The sequence below is a fragment of the Mirounga angustirostris genome, unplaced genomic scaffold, assembly GCF_029215605.1.
Source record: "Mirounga angustirostris isolate CCGP_5_RB_7025 unplaced genomic scaffold, mMirAng1.0.hap1 SCAF_1, whole genome shotgun sequence".
Lineage (NCBI taxonomy): Eukaryota > Metazoa > Chordata > Mammalia > Carnivora > Phocidae > Mirounga > Mirounga angustirostris.
In genome coordinates this window covers 186,856,442-186,878,453 of record NW_026991709.1, presented here as the reverse complement: position 1 = coordinate 186,878,453, position 22,012 = coordinate 186,856,442, and the positions used below count along the sequence as shown (strand labels likewise).

Sequence of the window (22,012 nt, the reverse complement as noted above, 5' to 3'; positions counted from 1 at the left end):
ATGGAAGCTCTCTATAATGGCGGAGAAGATTGGATTCATTATGAGGTTTCAAAAAATACATCATTAGAGTTTCTTTTCTGAGCATCGTTGGCCTTGTGGGTTTCATATCAGTTGTAACAGGTGACTATTTGGGCTCCAAAGGATATGGAGGACTGGTACTCACCATGGGATGTCTCCCAGGCCTTAGACCATGATGCGTTTGGATGGCAGAGGCCCTGGCTTTGATGTAGGCATGCTTATGTTCGGTTGCCTGATGTGCTGCATGCTTACCTATGTGACCTGGGACCAGTCACTTAGTGTCTCTGAGCCTTAATTCCTCCATCTGTAAAAGAGATGGAATGACCCCTTGCTCTATGAGGATCCAATAAGGCTCAGAGGCCTTTTGCAGCTAGGACATAGGCTTATACATGTAGTCGGAACAAAGACCTCAGGTTCCAAGTCTTCTATTACTAGTTGTATGACCTTGGGCAAGTTAAAGGTACTTAACTTCTCTAAGGTTCGGTTTACTTATCTATAGAATGGTCTCGTTATTGGGACCACTGGATCTGTTGCCTGGTTGTGTTCTGCAGATTATGTAAGATACTATATATATATATATATAAAGGGCTTAGTGCCCCATGCTTGGTGGCCCAAAGGCTCGTTGTAATCTACTGTTAGTATTAATATTAATCCTGGTCATCTCGCTAGGTTATCCCATAGCTGTTTTTCTGTACAATCAGGAGGGTCTCTTCCGTTATCCCTGAGGTCTGTGCTTCTGGGAAGTCACTGGTGGTGTGTTGGACACCCTTTCCCTGTCCAGTGGAGTGAAGACTTTTACTCATCGTGTTCTCCCTCTCTTCCAGCCTTGACGGAAGGCTACGTCGGGGCCCTGCACGAGAACAGACACGGCAGCTCAGCGCAGATCCGCAGGCGCAAGGCTTCAGGCGACCCGTACTGGGCCTACTCAGGTGAGTGGATGGGGTCCGGCCAGACTCACACCGGTCAGTGACCATCCCGTTGAGCTCACTGGAAAGTACTCTTTGAATCGCTTTCACGCCGAACCTGTTTGTTCAGACCTTTTGTAGTTCCCTAAAAGTTGAAACACTCAAGCCTGTTTTTCCTCAAGGTTATAAGTACCTTAATTTCTCTCTCCCACCTGTTTTCTCAACCTGCTTTCCCCCCTCGATTTGCATTTATTTCTGAACTTTACTTGTTAATGAGTGATTGTACCAAACTTGTCATTTCCCCAAAGACCCAGCCTTTTCTTTTCTGTCTTTTCAGTAGCTGCAATATCAGAAAGCAGAAAATAGAAGGCTAGTCTTGAGCTGCTAAATGTCTGCTAACTATTACAAAGCGTCACATATCAAAATGATCTGTTATACTTTAATCTAAAAAAAATGCAACTTTATTTTCAAATCAGATCTCGTTAGTTGAATGTATTTCAGCCCTCTATGGTATTCTGCAGTTCTTTTCATTTTTGCTTTTAAACTTTTAGCCTTCCAGCCAGTGAAGACCGAGAGCATTGTTAAAGCTATGTTGAATATTACATTGCAGATAATTTTCTTACATTCTAAGGGGGGGAAAAATGAAGACCTACAAGAATATACAGACGTTTCTGGATTATGTTCCCAACAACTACCAAAAATATGATAGGTGGATTATTATTTCTAAAAGAGATTTTGATGCTCTAATATATATGGAAAATGTATTGTAGCTAATTGAGGAGCAATGGTTGAGGAAGATAGATCACTTTGGAAATTACTTTGGCACTAAATAATTCAAGTTATTTGTCTGAAAAGGTTTGAAGGCACGCGGTATTAGTATTAATAATAAATCTGTGTTTATGCAATGTCATTGCATATAGAGTTGAGAAGCATTATTTTCATAATGATACTCTGGTTTTATTTATTTATTTTTATTTTTATTTTTTTTTAAAGATTTTATTTATTTATTTGACAGAGAGAGACACAGCGAGAGAGGGAACACAAGCAGGGGGAGTGGGAGAGGGAGAAGCAGGCTTTCCGCTGAGCAGAGAGCCCGACACGGGGCTCGATCCCAGGACTCTGGGATCATGACCTGAGCCGAAGGCAGATGCTTAATGACTGAGCCACCCAGGCGCCCGATGCTCTGGTTTTAAATCCTGAATTTCCACCTGCAAATCTTGTTAAATTTATGTCAGTATAAAATTTATAGGCTTGATCTTTAATTACACCTTATCTATTGGCTTTTTGCATCCTTTTGTCTATTGATAAATCTCCTGCCCCTACAGGGAGAATAGCCTATCTGTTTTGTTTTGCAAGGAACAGATAGTGATTCTGAAGTCTTCCATCACACCCAACTCCTTGTGATTAGAATTATCTAATTAGAGGCTTTTTGTCACCATTTCTGATAAATGAAGGGAATTGTGAGATGAAGGCCAAAATTACATATATATATGGCTTCTTGCCAAGAAACTGGAAGAAAATTTATCATTTTGTTCTCTGTGGCTCTGATATCAGTTAGGAAGAGGCATAAAGTGGCCTGCTATTTACAGTTCATCAATTTAGAATAACAATGCTGTTAGTCAGGAAATTGGAAGTTATATCCCATCAGCATCTCCAGTTGCAAATGGCAGTGAAGAAATCAAAGTCCTAAAACTTTCCCCATTACTCAGTTAAGAATGGACGTAAGTGGTGCAGTCTTTGGAATGGAGCAATTGTTGATATCCTTAACTCTAGTGGACTTCATGAGTCTCCATTTTGCATTTCTGGAATGCATTTGGGAACTGCTTCTATAGGTGGAAGGGCTAAGAGTTCAGCTGCAGGCTTTGGCACCCCTTTTCTGTAAAAAGCCAGACAGTAAATATCTTAGGCTTTGTAGGGTGTGGGGTTTCTCTTGCCACTACTCAACTTTGCCAGTATGTGCAAAGGCGGCCATCGATAATGCTAGATGATCTGGCTAGGTTTCCATAAAAATGTATTTATGAACACTGGAATTTGAATTGTATATAATTTTCATGTGTCAGAAAATATTATATTTCTTTTTCCTCAATCACTTAAAAATAACAGAAACCATCCTTACTTAGGCTCTATTAAAACAGGTGGCCGGTTGGATAGGGTACACAGGCTACAGTTTGTCAACCTCTCTCCTAGTTGATTTTTTTTTTCTGGATGGGATGGGACAGTCATATGAGGAATCCCCCAGAAGGGTATAGACTGGTTTGGAAGAACTGGTGAAGTCACTTGCTTAAGAGCGAGATGGAGAAAATAAAGCGTAAAAGGAGAAGAAAAGAATGAGACGGGTATCCATTGATGGTACATAGTCCTCATGCTTTCAACAGTTCTTCCTGAAAATTCTGCAGTATCAGTGGTTGCTTCACACCAGCACGGTGGAAGAGCAGTTCTCGTGTCAACAAGACTTGGGGTCCATCAGAGACACTCCTTAGCACTGGGCCAGTAGACAAAGACAGGGCAGGAAGGAGTTGTTACCTGTCACTTTTTTTTTTTAAATTTATTTATTTATTCATTTGAGAGAGTGAGAATGAGAGAGAGTACATGAGAGGGGGGAGGGTCAGAGGGAGAAGCAGACTCCTCGCTGAGCAGGGAGCCCGATGCGGGACTCGATCCAGGGACTCCAGGATCATGACCTGAGCCGAAGGCAGTCGCTTAACCAACTGAGCCACCCAGGCGCCCTTACTTCATCATTCTTAATGGCTACCTAGCATTCCATTGCTTAGATAGAATATAGTTTATTTGTTCAATTTATTATTTTCAGATATTGAAGTTATTCCCAGTCTTTCTCTCTCACAGACAATAATATGATGAAAGTGCTCATTTCATTGGTTAAGATATTCTTGGGCAACATTCCTTTCCCTAAGAATTTTAAAGATTTTTGTGTTTCATTGTCTTCATTGTTAAAAGAGGCTGGAGAGAAATAAAAGTCCACTATGCTTTCCTTTCATATTTTCTCATTTGCATGTGCAGTCAGGAAATGGGAAGGATTCTCCTTTATCCTGAAGTTGAGAATTTCTGTCTGTAAAGTATCAATTTTTGTTACTGATGCTTGGTGGAATACAGTGCTCTTTTTCAGTATTTAGGCACAATTCCACAATCTTTTCTTTTCTTTTTTTTAAAAAAACTTTAAAAAAAAATTTTTTTTTTTTTTAAGATTTTATTTATTTGAGAGAGAGAGAATGAGAGAGAGCAAGCACATGAGAGGGGGGAGGGTCAGAGGGAGAAGCAGACTCCCTGCCGAGCAGGGAGCCCGATGCGGGACTCGATCCCGGGACTCCAGGATCATGACCCGAGCCGAAGGCAGTCGCTTAACTGACTGAGCCACCCAGGCACCCTTTTTTTTTTTTTTTTTTAAAGATTTTATTTATTTATTTGAGAGAGAGAATGAGATAGAGACAGAGAGCATGAGAGGGGGGAGGGTCGGAGGGAGAAGCAGACTCCCCGCCGAGCAGGGAGCCCGATGCGGGACTGGATCCAGGGACTCCAGGATCACGACCTGAGCCGAAGGCAGCCGCCCAACCGACTGAGCCACCCAGGCGCCCTGTTACCTGTCACTTTTGACGCTTCAGACCTAGGCCTTGAAACCACAGCAGACCAGAGGTCGGCTCTTAGCTGCAGGTACATATACCTCTAGGCATAAATGCTGCTTGAAAAGTGGGGCGGCCAAAAGAAAGGCTCGTTGTTTGTAGAGGGAATTGTTTTTAAATTTAGCTAAAGTGAACCAGGCCATTTCTGAAAGATGGGTTTAATGGTCCAGATTTTAATTTCATGCCTCTAATTCACAGATTTGTCTTAGTTTGTCCTAAGGTAATATTGGTGCTTTGGGGGTATGGTGTGTGAGAGTATGAATTTTGAAATCATATGGGCTGTGGCTCAAATATAAGTTTTATCTTGTAATGTCTTTAGGACGTTGGGAGGACATTTAATTCCTTGGAGATTCAGTCTCTGCATCTTTGAGATGGGGATAATTAGCAGCACTTTCCTCATAGAGTTGTTTTGGGGATGAAATGAGATGATATGTGTGAGAAATGTACCATAGGCTCTTGCATCAAGTATCTAATATTCCTGCTGTTTTAGACACTATTAATACTTTCGGGGCTGTTGATGTTGTTACTGGGATTCTCGGTGGGTAACTGTGATGAACAGTGGGGTGGGCACTAGGTTATCCTGAGAGCTACGTCAGCTGAATTTTGTCACTTATGACTCATAAGAACTCCCCATTTGGTATTTGGGAATGAGGGTTTAAACAAACTATCCTCAAGTTCAGGGCTTGGCAAATTATACAAACCACTGCTGTTTTTGTGAATAAAGTTTTATTGAAATATAGCCCATTCCTTTGGCTATCGTCTATGGCTGCTTTTGTGCTGGGGTTGAGTAGTTGCTACAGACTGTTTGACCAAAAAGCCTAGAATATTTTTCTCTGGCTCTTTAGAGAATTAAAGGTTTACCAGTTCTTGCTCACATTGAGATCGCTTGGGTTTTTGAGCAGATGTTAGCCTGACTCATAAACAGAACTGTTCAGAGATTTGGAAAATGTCTTTTTTTTTTCTTCCCCCTCCCTTGCATTTTATCTTGAGCTGGAATATCCTCCAAGTCTCCTAGTTAGCATTCAGAGTGAGTTGGGTGATCCTGCTCTTTGGAAAGAACTTGGGAGGAACAAAGATATGAGTGGGGTGGATGTGCTTCAGGAGATGGATCAGGGAGATGGGTGCTTGTTGGCGGTTCTGGGGCCCCCTGCCCCTTGGTGACTGTGTGTCCTGCTCATTAGGTTGCCTTTTTGTGGGTGGGGTTTGGTGCCTGGTGCTGACCCAGTTATCCCACTGGCATCCCCCCCAGTCAGTTGAGGAGAGTTGCAGAAGTTTTCGAGCTGTGGATAGCTTGTATTTAGGACATTGTCACGATAGTAGTTCATTAATATTAGTGTAACTTTTACATTAGGACTAACCATGTTATTTCAACTTGTCTGTATCACTTTGAATAATGCACACATCCTCATTATATTTGAGATGCTAAAATCTTGACTTCTGTAGGCTTATTAGACAATGCCGTTGTGAACACCTACAGCTTTAGCACAGAGGACCGTTTATCGAGGAGCCTGGAAATATGTGCTGTGGTCCCATTGGGATCATCTGAAGACTGGTTATCTCTCTGGTTCTTAATTTTGTCTACTGTAAAAAAGGGGGTCATAATATCTGAATTCAATATGAAAGCATCATGCATAAGAGACATGAAGTGGAACATAAATTTAAGGTATTATTATTGGTAACTCTTAATAATAGCTTTGTAACTTCAAGATTACTTTATGTCTTTGGGTTTATTTTCCTTATTCCAAGACAGGGAAAAAAGGGGAAAGACCTCTTTATACATACATAATTCATACAGAATTATACTGAAAAAAAAAAAAAAACCCAATAGATTGAATAAGAGTTTCTCACTGGAAATACTAAAACAATTTCTCTGTTACTTTTACTTGACTAAGACACAGGTATTTTTCGGTGTTACTTGAAGTGATGACAGCTCATGCATTTTGGAATTTGCCCAGAACGTCTGTAATTATTACACAAAAAGTAACAAATGCTAGGTAGGTCATTGTTGCTGGAAAAGGAAATGAGAAACAAATCTGGAGCAAGTTCAAGGGGAAATTGGAGGCATTTTTATAAAGCTATCTGTTTCTTCTCCTCCCCTTCAGAGACTTGGAGAAAAAATACGTTGTGGTTTCTCCTCCCATCCTTTTTTTACTTCCCCCATTTGGTTTTCTGCATTTCGAATAATCAATATCTCATGTTCCTTCCATATAGAAAGATTCTATGAATCAGTACAAGGGGGGACAATTCTCATTGTTGGAGGAATCCAACATTGAGACATGTAATGACCAAAATTCCCTGTAAGAAGTGTCTGGTGTTGTCCTGAGTAGAGGCCAAGCAGGATTATTCGAAGAGTCATTCCAGCTGTGGTCAGGACATTGTAGGAACAGACATCCAAGGTCCCTTTTAATTGTCCCGGGCTTGATGACTTGCTCAGCTGTAAAATGGAGATAAAGAGAAGGACATACCTTGCTGGATGGCTTTGAGGATTAGAGGTAACTTATCTAAGCACCTAGTGGAATTCTTGGCCTCCGCTCTGGAGTGGAATACGTATTACCCGTTTGGCTCTTAATTATATGCCACCCCACTACATTATTCATATAAACATCTTGTTTTATAATGCGCGCGTGTGTGTGTTTGTGGTGCATGTAGGTGTTAAGTTTCATTTTCCCCAGCTACATGTCCAGTGCTTGAGGACAAGGATTATAGCTTATAATTCCTTGGTTTTTTTTTTTCCTGCTGTGTGTCAGAGTATTTCATTTTGTGCATATTTAGTGCATATTTTTCAAGTGGGTGAATGGATGTACTGATAAATGAACTCATGTCAGAGTCTTGGCTTGAGAACCCACTCGGGGGATCCTGCCATGAAATTCAGATAAAGCAGTGGGTGATTTACAAAAGGTTTCACCACTGGATCCTTTTAAGTAATCAGCTCCCCTGGTGAACTTAAGATATAATTAAATTCCTAAAATATCATTTCTATGCTTATTTTTAATCATGTCTATAAAGGGTAAAGCAAAATATATGTGCCTGCAGAAGTCTGCCTTTGTCCTGAGAACAATGGAAGCCACTGTAGAACCTCTGAGTTTGATATTAATACTGAATTATTTGCTCTTCTCCTAATGCCTTCTGTGAAGTTTCTTAAGGGAATGATTTCCCTAGAGACACTGCATTTGCAGTAGAGAGCTTCTGATCTGACGGAACCATATGTTGGGGGAGGAATCAGTCTTGAGATTCATCCTTCCAAGTCCCAGCTCAAAGTTACCTCCATGTTGATGCCTAGCCTGACCCCTCTCTCCCTTCTCAGTCTTCCTTTATTTTTTTTATAATTTCTCTCTTCTCTATAATTCCCTATTACTCTCTTTATTGTTATAAGTAAAAGATATTTATTCATTGAACACACTTATTAATTGCTTACTGTATGCCAGGTGTAGTACTATAATGGGAGGGGTCAGAGAAGCTCCCAGAATTGCTGCTGCCAGATCCCAGCCATTAAAGATGGGCAGGTGTTTGCCAGGACGTGCGGAGGCCTTGAGCCGTGAAATGGTCTGGCAGTGACTGGGGAGCTCAGAGGAACTTAGTAAGTATAGAGCATATGGCAGGGTGGACAAAGTTGAGGGAATAATGCAGGGTGTTGGACCATGAAGGGTCTTCACAGTATTCTACTAGTGACCTAGAACATCTATCCAAGGGTGATAGGGAGGCATTTCAGGGTTTCATGGTGGAAATGGACCAAGCTGGTTTTATATTTGAATAAGACCTCGGGTTGTAGGGTTAAGGATTGGTCAGCGGCGGAAGAAGGCATGATGAAAAATGATGAAGTTGTGTCATCAGAGATTTGAGAGATAAAAGGAGAGAGTTCATGGGACTTCTTACTATTAGTGTGTGGAAGGGAACGTAAAATAAATAGTCTAGGATGATCCTGGGGATGATTGAAGATGGCACTGCATTTAATTTAAAATGAGTAAAGAAGAGTGGTGGGTTGGTTGTGAAGGTAAACATTTTGGACTTGAACCTATTAAGATACAGTATAGTGTTTTGTCCATATTTCTTACACTCTTAAACTTTCTCCTTGGACAGAACCTTTGTCTGTAATTACTCTTGGTATTTCCCTGTTCTTTCTTAAATGTTTTGGAATAAGGAGGGCCTCAAGGTAGGGAACACTTTGTAGAACAAACTGTTTCTTCCTATAGGTACTCTTTTTTTTTCTTTTACACATGATCTGTGATTACAGGGATAGATAGGGTGAGAAAAAACACATATGGTCACACACTAATCAGGACTTTATGTATAAAAGAGAAAAATGTGTTGCCATATGCTTAAGATACCTTGAGCATTTTTCAATACTTGGCTGGGTTTGGCTTCGCCCCGCCCCCACCTGTTTGAAAGAAATTGTTCTCATATCTTAGAGATGCCTTCTTTTTCTTTTCTTTTTTCTTTTTTTTTTTTAAACTTTCTTCTGATCTTTGCCACCTGAGTTCTGAAGTTTTTTGGCATCTTCTGTCTGAAGATGGTTTCACAAGTGTTCGCAAAAGTTAATGGATGCTATTGTATGCTATGAGAGGGCATCAGTAAATTCCTTAGGGTCCTCGTGACCCTTGGAAAAGCATCTTAGGAAGATGAAGTATTGTTCAATGCTGAATTGGTATCAAGTAACATAGATCTGTGATGACCGTTTCAATTGTTGCTCTGATGGGCCATTTCAAATGCGGCTAACAGGAAGCCTGAGAGTTTGGGTTTTAAATGGACTCTGAAGGTAGCGGGTTGGTGGAGTCTTTTGGGAGGGCTCTACGGCAATATCTGTGAAAATGTTAAATATTGATAGTCTTTGATCCAGCACTTCTGTTTTTGGGACTTTGTCTTTTAGAAACACTTGTGCACATCCCCAGCATGACATTGTGTTTAACAGCCTAAGTCACCGTAAGTAGGGAGTTGGGGGAATTGTAGTATGTCCTTATAATGAAATTCATACTCCACATCCACCAAAATGAGATAGGTATAAGATACATTAAAATAATGTGGTGAGGGGCGCCTGGGTGGCTTAGTCATTAAGGGTCTGCCTTCGGCTCAGGTCATGATCCCAGGGTCCTGGGATCGAGCCCCACATCGGGCTCCCTGCTCAGGGGGAAGCCTGCTTCTCCCTCTCCCACTCCCCCTGCTTGTGTTCCCTCTCTCGCTGTGTCTCTCTCTCTTTCAAATAAATAAATAAATAAAATCTTTAAAATCAAATAAAATAATGTGGTGAATAGGGTCCTATTAATGAATAGAGCTGAGAGGTCTGGAGACTATACGCAGATGTTAATTGTGATTATTATTGAGAAATGAGGGATTCTGCCTCTTTTACATTTGTATCTATAAATACTTTAATATCTTACAGAATTGTATCTAGAACATCTAAATTTCTTATACCAGTGCATTCATAATATTTCCTAAAGTAACCTTTTATTTCAGAATAGATGGCTGGATTGTATTAAATTTAGGCAGTTTTCTTTGAAGCAGTTTTGAGGAGAGAGGAAGAAAGGAAAAACTAAAAGGAAAGCCAGAAGGGAAGCAAAAGTCCTTCTGTCTTTTTAATTGGCTGTATCCAAATTTTTTAGGTGAAACATTTCCCTGGCATTTCAAATTTTAAAAAATGCTGATACAAACCATGCAGAAATTAATGAACTGATATTGACTCAGTTTGAAAATGGACATCAAGATTTATTGAACAAAGCAGTAAATATTGACCCAGGCAGAGATAAGGTCAATATTTGCTTTGTTACAACATAAATCTCAATATTCAATAATCTATAAATTTACTGTCTATAGAAGGCATCCAGAGTTATCTATAAGTATAATTTTTTCATATCTGTGATGGATCAAAGTCAAATATCTTTTTTCCTGAAAGGATGATGTTCTCTCCTTTGAAACTAGCTTGTTGGGGGCAGGGGTGGGGGGGGGTGTGGGTTAGTGGAAGGACATTATTTATTTTTTAAAGATTTTTATTCATTTATTTGACAGAGAGAGACACAGAGAGGGAGCACAAGCAGGGGGAGTGGGAGAGAGAGAAGCAGGCTCCCTGCGGAGCAGGGAGCCCAATGCATGTCTCGATTCCATGACCCTGGGATCATGACCTGAGCCGAAGGCAGACGCTTAAGGACTGAGCCACCCAGGTGCCCCTGGAAGGACATTATCATTTTAAAATTTCAAAGGGAAGATATACCTAGCCTTATACATGCCTTAAAAACATTGGAAAGCAATTATCTGAATGTGCTCTGTGATTTACTTAAAGGCTACTCATCTTTTTTCTAACCTGACACTATGTACTCATTTATTATATCTGATTTGGTTCATAAAACCCACTACCTTGACTCTATAAAACAGGGAAATATTCTGTCTTTGCCTTTGGATATTGTTAAGCAATGTTACATGGAATTTTTTTGGCAAATAAAATGTCATTGATATATATCATGATGAGTAACATGTCACTGGCCTTCCCCGGGTTGAAATTATTAAGTTGAACTGCACTCCTATTCTTTATCCTGTTGTCTATTCTCTTGCTGGGGTGGGCCTGGTGGCAATATAAAAGGAGAGCTGTCTTGTGGATTGTGAACTTTTATTACTGCCCATATATAGCTGGTATGAATGTCTAATATGTGCTTAAAGACTGGATTTTCTCCCTGTTTATTTAAATGCAGAAGGGAACTCAGCCCACAAGGTCAAGTGTAATTAATCTTGTACCTGAGCAGAAGTCTTACATAGTCCAGTTGTGGTCAGTCCACCTTGAGTGTTCTTCCAGTCTGATGACACTGTGAAGTGATGTTAGCCTTCAGTGGTTTGTTAAGTGATCCTGAAATTAATCTCACCTCCACCTTTCAGCTGGTAATCTCCCGTGACCTTACTTAAAATCAACAGCATTAAGGGTAGTGAATCTTCTTGGTTGTCTTTCTTGCTATTAAAATTTAACCTGTCTTCTGTTTCATTTACGGTAACCCCATTTTCTATCATGTGACTAAGACTTTGTTTAGTGGTAACGTATATAACATAGAACCTTGCCTTCTTGAGAAATACTTTGTAGTAGTAACGTTAGGAATACTTACTTTTCGTTAAGAATACTGTAGTGTATAATAAATAATGTTTTTCCTGATTGGAGTGTTGAATGTGATTTTATGTCATATGAGAAAGAACCTGACTTTTAACATAATAAAGGCATTTCTTCTTGAGTTGTTTATCAAGGAGAAACTCACAGCATGGAGCTAATAGGTCTTTAATACTTCAGTCACTTGCCAGTATCTCTTTTTAACAGAGACAGGTCTTGCCCTGAGCCTTTAGCTGGGAGAGTATTTTAGAATTTGATCTTGTGGCTTTTATTATTTTCTGGTACCCTTCCTATCTGGCAGGCCATGCTAGTTTTCCATTCTGGTTTGTTAAATTTCCTGTTAATTATATATTTAAGGTTTTATAAAAAGTGAGACAGTTTAAAGAAAGAATTAAACTTAGCATTTGTACAATTGGTGTTCCAATATGTCAAAATAAATCGTCTTCTCTAGGAGATACTGTTACTATCACAGAAGAATTGAAAGCCTCTTATTGTGTGCTATACAATCAAACTTTATCTGGGATGTGGAAAATCACAAAGGGGAAAGAGTTTCCATGAAGTGGCTTAAAAATTAAGGAAGATATTTAGTGGCCCACTTTATAAAGTATGGCTCGCTGTATGTCCTGGTTCTAGTGCAGCCATATAAATTATTACAAATCTTAAAATACACGGTGGGCGAAACCCCCAGAATTTCCCCTCCCTCACTTCTTGGCCACTCCTCCCATTTTGAGACCTTCCCAGAATCAAATAGTGGACCCATCCTCCACCATCATTGTTACTGGATATTGCCTCTGATTCGTTAAATATTTTAAATAGATGGAATTTCAGAGTGAAAGGGTGGAGTGTGGTGGGGTATGTTTTATGCTCTTCAGCCCACTTAGTGAATTCAGTTAACCTTGACATCTTCCCTGGGCTTGGGAAGCCACTTGATCCAGTTTTCCTGTTTATGTAGATCCACATTCTCCCAGTTGGATGGCCCATTTTCTGGGAGGAAAATAAGCTCCTTCTAGAAGCTGCATGAAAACTTCTATTCCCAAAGGTAACATTTAGTAGCTCTGCCCCAATTATTATTGGCCTCTTTCCCCCTTGGAACCCATTTTTCTCTGTCCCACCCTTACCCTAGTTCCAAGGGTTAGGACAGTGTTCTTCCTTCTAGCAGGCGTGCATGCCATTAGTACCCTTGGTATTGATTGGTTGCTGAGAAATTTTAGCAGGAAAATAAAGTATGAGCTTCTTCTAGGCTGTTTGAGTAGTATCTGCAAAGATGAGAGGGGCCGTTCTAGCGTGTTTTGGCTCCTGGGACTCACTGTGATAATGGAGGTATTTTCTCCTCACTTTTGTGAAGTACATAGTCTGCACTCTCCTCTTGGGGAATGATTTTGACACTTTTTGAAGGTCCTGTGGCTTTTACATTCTTACACCACCTCTTAATGAGCTATCTTATAACATCCTTTCCCTGTAAAGATTGCCCTTACTCTCACCATCCACTAGAGTGCGAAAAGGAAGTTTCAACACTCATGGCCAATTGGACCACATACCTGCTGTGCCAGAAAGAACTCGTCAAGATTTGCTTTCCTTCGTCTTATGAGCCCTCCTGGCTGCTGGCAGTACTACCAGGATTTTTTCTCCCATATTCACACAGAAGTCATTTCCGGGAGCATGTCTGCCTATAAGGATTTGTTTTTGCATCCTTGACTGTGTTTTAGCCTCTGGAAAAGACCTCCTGCCTCTCTAGCCTTAATAATAAAGCAATTTATGATCTAACATAGCCCTCTATAGGCAGGCAGGGCACCTCCAGACAATGTCTTTGAACTCTGCCATCTTTATTTATTTATTTATTTTTTAAAAGATTTTATTTATTTATTTGAGAGAGAGAGCACAAGAGGGGGGAGCGGGAGAGGGAGAAGCAGACTCCGCTGAGTAGGGACCCCAATGCGGGGCTCAGTCTCTGGAGCTCTCTCTTCTTCTTCTTCTTCTTCTTCTTCTTTTTTTTTTTTCAAAGATTTTATTTGTTTATTTGAGAGAGAGAGAATGAGAGACAGAGAGCATGAGAAGGAGGAGGGTCAGAGGGAGAAGCAGACCCCCCGCCGAGCAGGGAGCCCGATGCGGGACTCGATCCCGGGACTCCAGGATCATGACATGAGCCGAAGGCAGTCGCTTAACCGACTGAGCCACCTACGTGCCCCTTCTTTTCTTTTTTCTTAGATTGTATTTATTTATTTGAGAGAGAGAATGAGAGAGAGAGAGCACGAGAGGGGGGAGCGGGAGAGGGAGAAGCAGACTCCGCTGAGTAGGGACCCCAATGCGGGGCTCAGTCTCTGGAGCTCTCTCTTCTTCTTCTTCTTCTTCTTCTTTTTTTTTTTTCAAAGATTTTATTTGTTTATTTGAGAGAGAGAGAATGAGAGACAGAGAGCATGAGAGGGAGGAGGGTCAGAGGGAGAAGCAGACTCCCCGCTGAGCAGGGAGCCCGATGCGGGACTCGATCCCGGGACTCCAGGATCATGACCTGAGCCGAAGGCAGTCGCTTAACCAACTGAGCCACCTACGTGCCCCTTCTTTTCTTTTTTCTTAGATTGTATTTATTTATTTGAGAGAGAGAATGAGATAGAGAGAGCATGAGAGCGGGGAGGGTCAGAGGGAGAAGCAGACTCCCTGCGGAGCAAGGAGCCCGATGCGGGACTCGATCCCGGGACTCCAGGATCATGACCTGAGCCGAAGGCAGTCGCTTAACCGACTGAGCCACCTACGTGCCCCTTCTTTTCTTTTTTCTTAGATTGTATTTATTTATTTGAGAGAGAGAATGAGAGAGAGAGAGCACGAGAGGGGGGAGCGGGAGAGGGAGAAGCAGACTCCGCTGAGTAGGGACCCCAATGCGGGGCTCAGTCTCTGGAGCTCTCTCTTCTTCTTCTTCTTCTTCTTCTTCTTTTTTTTTTTTCAAAGATTTTATTTGTTTATTTGAGAGAGAGAGAATGAGAGACAGAGAGCATGAGAGGGAGGAGGGTCAGAGGGAGAAGCAGACTCCCTGCTGAGCAGGGAGCCCGATGCGGGACTCGATCCCGGGACTCCAGGATCATGACCTGAGCCGAAGGCAGTCGCTTAACCAACTGAGCCACCTACGTGCCCCTTCTTTTCTTTTTTCTTAGATTGTATTTATTTATTTGAGAGAGAGAGAGCATGAGAGGGGGGAGGGTCAGAGGGAGAAGCAGACTCCTTGCTGAGCAGGGAGCCCGATGCGGGACTCGATCCCGGGACTCCAGGATCATGACCTGAGCCGAAGGCAGTCGCTTAACCGACTGAGCCACCTACGTGCCCCTTCTTTTCTTTTTTCTTAGATTGTATTTATTTATTTGAGAGAGAGAATGAGAGAGAGAGAGCACGAGAGGGGGGAGCGGGAGAGGGAGAAGCAGACTCCGCTGAGTAGGGACCCCAATGCGGGGCTCAGTCTCTGGAGCTCTCTCTTCTTCTTCTTCTTCTTTTTTTTTTTTCAAAGATTTTATTTGTTTATTTGAGAGAGAGAGAATGAGAGACAGAGAGCATGAGAGGGAGGAGGGTCAGAGGGAGAAGCAGACCCCCTGCTGAGCAGGGAGCCCGATGCGGGACTCGATCCCGGGACTCCAGGATCATGACCTGAGCCGAAGGCAGTCGCTTAACCGACTGAGCCACCTACGTGCCCCTTCTTTTCTTTTTTCTTAGATTGTATTTATTTATTTGAGAGAGAGAGAGCATGAGAGGGGGGAGGGTCAGAGGGAGAAGCAGAGTCCTTGCTGAGCAGGGAGCCCGATGCGGGACTCGATCTCGGGACTCCAGGATCATGACCTGAGCCGAAGGCAGTTGCTTAACCAACTGAGCCACCCAGGTGCCCCCTTTTTTTTAATTTAAAGATTTTTATTTATTTATTTGAGACAGAGAGAATGAGAGACAGAGAGCATGAGAGGGAGGAGGGTCAGAGGGAGAAGCAGACTCCCCGCCGAGCAGGGAGCCCGATGCGGGACTCGATCCCGGGACTCCAGGACCACGACCTGAGCCGAAGGCAGCTGCCTAACCGACTGAGCCACCCAGGCGCCCTGAACTCTGCCATCTTTAAAGTATACTCCATGTTATTTTACCATCCGTGGGCTTGTTCCTTAGAGTCACTTTCCTCAGGTCTTTAATACAGCTTCAGCAGCCCCAGAAGTCACAGCTGAGTCGCGAGGTCTGGAGAAAGAAGAGAAAGTGCCCCCTTATTGCGTCTCTATTTCAGCGCAAGTGAAATGTTCTTCCAGGCACCCCACCCCTGGCCCATCAACCCTTCTCTCTCATTGGGCAGAACTGGATCACATGCTCATACTTAATCCAATCACTGGCGAGAGATAAGGAATGAACAAGGTTGACGTAGACCCCTCAGGATTTACCCAAGCCTGGTAGAGGGAATGGCTGTGGGATGAGTAGCGCGTGATGCCTGCTACCTTCGTGATCTTCTCCAGATCTCAGAAGCGAAGCAACTGTGTGGTGCCAAATAGGGGAAGAAGTTACAGGAAAGAAATTTATTTCCTTTTAAAGTGAAAATGTGATTTTAGAAGCCTGACATGGTTGCACATAAGATAATAAAGTTTCCCGAATTTCGGGTGCTTTGCAGTGTTAAAGGTTGCGCTCTCCAGTTCTGTCACCACTGGCCATACATGGCTATTTACATTTAAATTAATTAAAGTTAGATAAAAATGGCACTAGCCAGACTTCCAAGTTCTCAGTAGGCAAAGTGGCTAATGACTATCTGGTCATCCAGCATAGATACAGAACTTTTCCATTCTTGCAGAAAGCTCTATTGGAGAGTGCTGTTCAGAGGATTTAGGTATTATAGAGAAGCCAGCAGGTACATTTACTGAGTACAGACTGTCTCAGGCATTGGGCATATTGCTGCTCTGTCTTTTTTTTTAAGATTTTTATTTATTTATTTGAGACAGAGAGAATGAGAGAGACATAGAGCACATGAGAGGGGGGAGGGTCAGAGGGAGAAGCAGACTCCCTGCCGAGCAGGGAGCCCAATGTGGGACTCGATCCCGGAACTCCAGGATCATGACCTGAGCCGAAGGCAGTCGCTTAACCAACTGAGCCACCCAGGCGCCCTTTTTCTTTTTTTTTTTTTTAAAAGATTTTTATTTATTTATTTGAGAGAGAGAGAATGAGAGACAGCATGAGAGGGAGGAGGGTCAGAGGGAGAAGCAGACTCCCCGCCGAGCAGGGAGCCCAATGTGGGACTCGATCCCGGAACTCCAGGATCATGACCTGAGCCGAAGGCAGTCGCTTAACCAACTGAGCCACCCAGGCGCCCTTGCTGCTCTGTCTTAATTGATGTTCAGATCAGCCCTGTGAGATAATGCCATTTTGTGCAGGAAGGCAAAACTTGGTTGGGAAGTGGCTTCCTAGGGAGCAAGTTGGAGACCTCTCCTGAAGTGAGACCTGTCGGTCTGTGCACACCCTCCCTCCCACCCACCCCTCCCCCGCCACTGAACTATGTTTGGAAGTGGGACAACCTGATACTTGCAAACATTGTCTTAAATGCAAAGCATTAGGTGTAGATGTTGATATAAGATCTTCCTGAAAAACTTGCTACACTCCAGGTGTCTAAGCTTCTCAAATCCAGAAAGGCCCCATGTAGGCCCCCCTTCCCTTTGGTGGTCTTGGGGAACTATGATGTTTTAGGACTTAAGCATGATTTAAATTTTTAAAAAAATATTTATTTATTTGACAGAGCGAGAGAGAGCACAAGTAGGGGGAACAGCAGACAGAGGGAGAGGGAGAAGCAGGCTCCCCTCCGAGTGGGGAGCCTGAAGTGGAGCTCGATCCCAGGACTCTGGGATCATGACCTGATCCAAAGACACGCTTAACGACTGAGCCACCCAGGTGCCCCAGGACCTAACCGTTATTTTTGGCTAAAGAAATCAGGGACTTTTGGTGAGTGAGGTGTGTGTGTGTCTTCCTCCCTCAAGTTTTCAATTCATTGAGTCGTTCACTGAAAGAGTATTTATCAAACACTGGCCAGGAGGCAGCTGAGTTCTAGGCACCCGGGCTCCAACAGAGAACAAAATAAACAAAATACCATTCCTACCTGGAGAGGCTGACAAGGAAGCATACACAAAATAATATGTGATCTCATCAAATAATGCTATAAAAAAGCAAAGCAAGGCCATTGAGAGTGATGAAAGGCGGAGAGGTACTATTTCAAAAGGAGAAGCCAGAGAAGGCTTCTCCGACGAGGTGATATTTGAGGAGAGACCTGAGTATAATGAGGGACAGAGCCCTGTGGACCTGTGGGGCAGGCATTCCAGGCGAGACAAGGAAAGGAGACCGTGGAACCCAAAACGGTTCAATGTGGGACCAAAAATCACTCTGCTAATTTCAGTTGGGCCTTGTTCTAGAATCTTGATCAGCCCAGGTTGCTGTACAATATCTTACGGGCTCCACAACAAAGAGTAATCTGGCCCCAAATGTCAATAGTGTCAAGGTTGAGAAACCCTGGGCGAGGGGCTTCCCAGAGCTCATTGCATTTACAAAGTCTGTCGCCATGATGTGAGGAGAATTCCACCTTTCTAGTTAGCTATTGATCCACATGCTCAAATGTGGACAATTACGCCAGGTTTCTGTGGCAAGAAGAACGCAACAGGCCGAGTCATGACGGCTGGCGAAGGCCTTACAGAATCCAGTGAGCGGCCTGGTGTTCCATCCTCCTTGGCAACTGGAAAGGAGAAATGGAAAGCTTGGCAGGTTGATCGTTCTAGGAGTCTACGCATGAAGTCGTAAAGGGGTGAATCACAACACTGGTCGTGGTGAAAAGCCCACCTCTCATGTCACGTGAAGGCAATGAATGATGGCCGCACTGCAGTCAAGGTGGTGAGATTGCTTCTATTATTATTGTGTTATTTTTGAGGTCCCTGGTGACTATTCCATGTGTCAACCCTTTGATCTTTAGAGGCTGCTATGAAATAAGATGGCTTAGGATTGCTAACCACGAAGGAGCCTCCAGAATCGCTGATCAGGCCACTGCAGGGCCATGAGAAAATTTATAGTTACCCCGTGTGAAACTTGACAAGTCCCTTCATAGCTGGGCAGAGCATAGCACACATTCTTAAGAGATCACTTTTAACAAAGGGAGTGGAAGGGAAAATAGAGCTCTGAATGATGACTGGCAGGTCATCATGATCCAACATTTTGTCAAGTGTCAGCAGCTTAATACGGGATACGAGTTATAATAATGTTATAATAATGGCCATGGAGTCCTCATCTTCTGTGAGTGGATTAAACAAATCACATCATGTGGGGGCCTATAAATGTGGGTATATTTATCTAGACAAGTCATGGTGTCCTAGACTTTCTACAGAGCAGATGGCTGTTATGTGCTTTGTCCCAAGCCCTCTTGGACATGTTTAGATATTAAAGACAGATTTATATGGTCGCTGACCGCAGGAGCACAAAGTTTTTTCTCCTTTCTCTTTCAGAAATGAATGGTTAATGTTGGTGACACTGAGGGTTAAATATACCGAGATCTAATATATTTATCCTGATACTGTTATGGTAGGTCTGTGGAGAGTTTGAAAAGCTGTGGGATCACTATAATGTCAGGCTGGCCCAGAAATATTCTTTTCTTTATATATACACATTTTTTTTTTTTTTTAAGATTTATTTTAGAGAGAGAGAGAGAGCACAAGAGCCCGTGTGCTCGGAGGGGAGGGAGGGGGAGAGGGAGACAAAATCTCAAGCAGACTCCCTGCTGAGCTCAGAGCCCAATGCAGGGTCCATCTCAATGACCCTGAGATCATGACCTGCGCTGAAATCAAGAGTTAGATGCTTAATCCTAGCTTATCCGACTAAGCCAGAGAGGTGCCCCAAAATATTCTTTCTTTAAATTGGAATGATAACACCTTATGCAAATACTGACACATCCATTTTTTTTTTTTTTTTTTTTTAAAGATTTTATTTATTTATTTGAGACAGAGAGAATGAGAGAGACAGAGAGCACACGAGAGGGGGGAGGGTCAGAGGGAGAAGCAGACTCCCTGCCGAGCAGGGAGCCCAATGCGGGACTCGATCCTGGGACTCCAGGATCATGACCTGAGCCGAAGGCAGTCGCTTAACCAACTGAGCCACCCAGGCGCCCCTGACACATCCATTTAGATTATGTTCGGACATGTGTTGTTCTTAGTCCCCACAGTCTGAAGCTCAAGTCCAGAAGCCTGTTGATGGTGAAGGTAATGTGAGAAGCACTTGTCTGCCCAAAGAAATTTTGGAATTATTTTAGCTTCTTTTGCCCACCTTGGATTCTTTCTCACATCCCCGACTAATTCCAAAGGACTTTCCTCAGTCATTGATGTTGACAAGAGACTTTATTTTTGGAGTATTTTTTTCTTTTAATTTTTTTCTCTTAGATTTTGAGTCTAACATTTCTGATTGATCCCACATTTTCTGGGTCCCCATCTGCATATGAGAAGGAATGGATTTGGGATTTTTAAATCCAGTGAAAATACAAACTGTGTTATAAAAAGGAAAGTATGTTCCTATCACAAATGTATTATCTAACACCATTATTATATTAAAATATAGTTTCCTAATTAAAAATTTTGGATATAAAACAGCTACTCATTTTTAAAATATGTGACAGAATAATTACCACGTTTCCCCCCCCACACACACACTCCATTTTTTTAATAAGTATTTTTTAGTGGTAAGAATGCTACAGTGTGTTCTTTTACTCTCTTTTCTGGTGGCTTATTCAAATACATAATAATTTCACTGTAGTAAATAATTTGTCCTAATTTTCTTCAGGTAGACAACCCATAATGTATAGATTCTCATTTAAGTAATTTGTCTAAAGATTGCTTCACTGAGCGCTGCCCTTTGCAGGATGTATTTTAAAGGATAGTAAGAGCATTTAAAGTATTCTTTCATATTAATTGCCTGGCATTTAGGTGGCTTCAGTTACTTTAATAAATTAGGTACAGCTATAATATAAAAAGTGGAAAATACAGACTTGCAGGGTTCAAAGACACTTTAGTGGGTTGTTGAATGCTTAAAATACAAGTTCCATACAAGTTCAGATGAATATTTGATGTTTGATTTTGAGCTCCCATTACAGAGCAGAATAGATTTATGCATTGGGAGGACAGGAAATATAATAATTAGACATATATTAATTGATTTCAGATTTTTGTCTGTGAAATACTAGTCATAAATATGGTTATTAGAATCCATGTTTATGGTCTTGGAATTTGATTCAGAGAGTGAGTTATTCATCAAAAAAGACACTAGTCCTACCATTTATCACAACGAATCCTGAATTTATATCTCTGTAACTCACAGGTGTGATATATGCCTTTTATTGGTAGGAACGTTTACTACAGGAATTAATTTTAGACATTGGGAGGCTTTTATAGCCATTTTAACTGTTACTTAAAGATTTAAACAATTTTACTGATTTCTTGGCTTTAGCCTCTCGGAGTAGAATTTTTGTGAGCAAAAAGATTATCATTAGAACAGAATTGTTGGAGTATCTCTGTGTTTACCTTAATACTGAGTCTCAGGATAAGAAGTCTTGTCAAGGGGCTAGTAAGTAGAGGTGGTTGCTCAGCGTTGTTCCAAAGTCTTTGCCTGGAACATGAAATCAGTGGGCTGTTAAAAGACTTTCTATGGCAGGATGGTCCTGTGGCCAAGGAAGATGGGGAATTCCTGGGGGAAACACAGCAATGTTGGTTTCTTTATTGCAGGACTTACCAGAAACTTTAATATCCTACTTTTGGACACTTGACCTTCACTGTGCACTCAGAGGAGACGGAAAGGGTGTGTGGGGGCAGAGTGTCGGTAGGTTAGGTAGGAGATTGGTTCTCGGGAGCTGGATTTGTGTCTTCTGCCATCATTATTTCCTAAGAGCTTTGAAAGGGCCATGCTGGTACTCTAGAGTATGGTTACAGAGAGATTTCAGTTGAAGAGGTTGAGTTTCACATGATTCACACATCCACTATGAAGTGCAGAGATATATATGCTCATTTTAAAGGAAAAGCCATGCCCATGTACATCAGAAATATTTTCCACTTTCCTCCTTACTTGGTGGAAATGGAACATTTGTTTATAAGAGAATTCCTTGGGGGACAAAATGCCATTTAGTTGAGTGTGATAAAAATATGCATTGAAGTCACTATAAATGAAAATATTTACAAGAAACGACTACATTTAAATTTACGGACATGTATTTTGTATAATACCTTCTTTAAGAGGGTGATGATGTATGGGTTTGTGGGATGGTTTTATTTTATATTGAATTTGGGAATAATAGAATTGTCATCAACAAATGGGTAGATGAAAGGAATAAACCCCCTAAGAAGGGAATTTGCAATAACATGGAATTAAAGATT

At 41.9% G+C, this 22,012-nt stretch overlaps 1 protein-coding gene across 5 annotated transcripts in view; it reads left to right on the top strand.

The window, feature by feature from the left end:
* The window catches only part of PTPRG (protein tyrosine phosphatase receptor type G), a 708,308-nt gene that overhangs the window by 184,136 nt on the left and 502,160 nt on the right, over nucleotides 1-22,012 (top strand). For all 5 annotated transcript variants that reach the window (XR_010412329.1, XM_064594267.1, XM_064594259.1 and 2 more), the window contains exon 2: nucleotides 843-947. Coding sequence is in view for 4 of the 5 variants with exons in the window: in XM_064594267.1 (XP_064450337.1) it covers nucleotides 843-947 (105 nt within the window). In the remaining variant the exon portion in view is untranslated. The remainder of the gene's footprint in view (nucleotides 1-842; nucleotides 948-22,012) is intronic.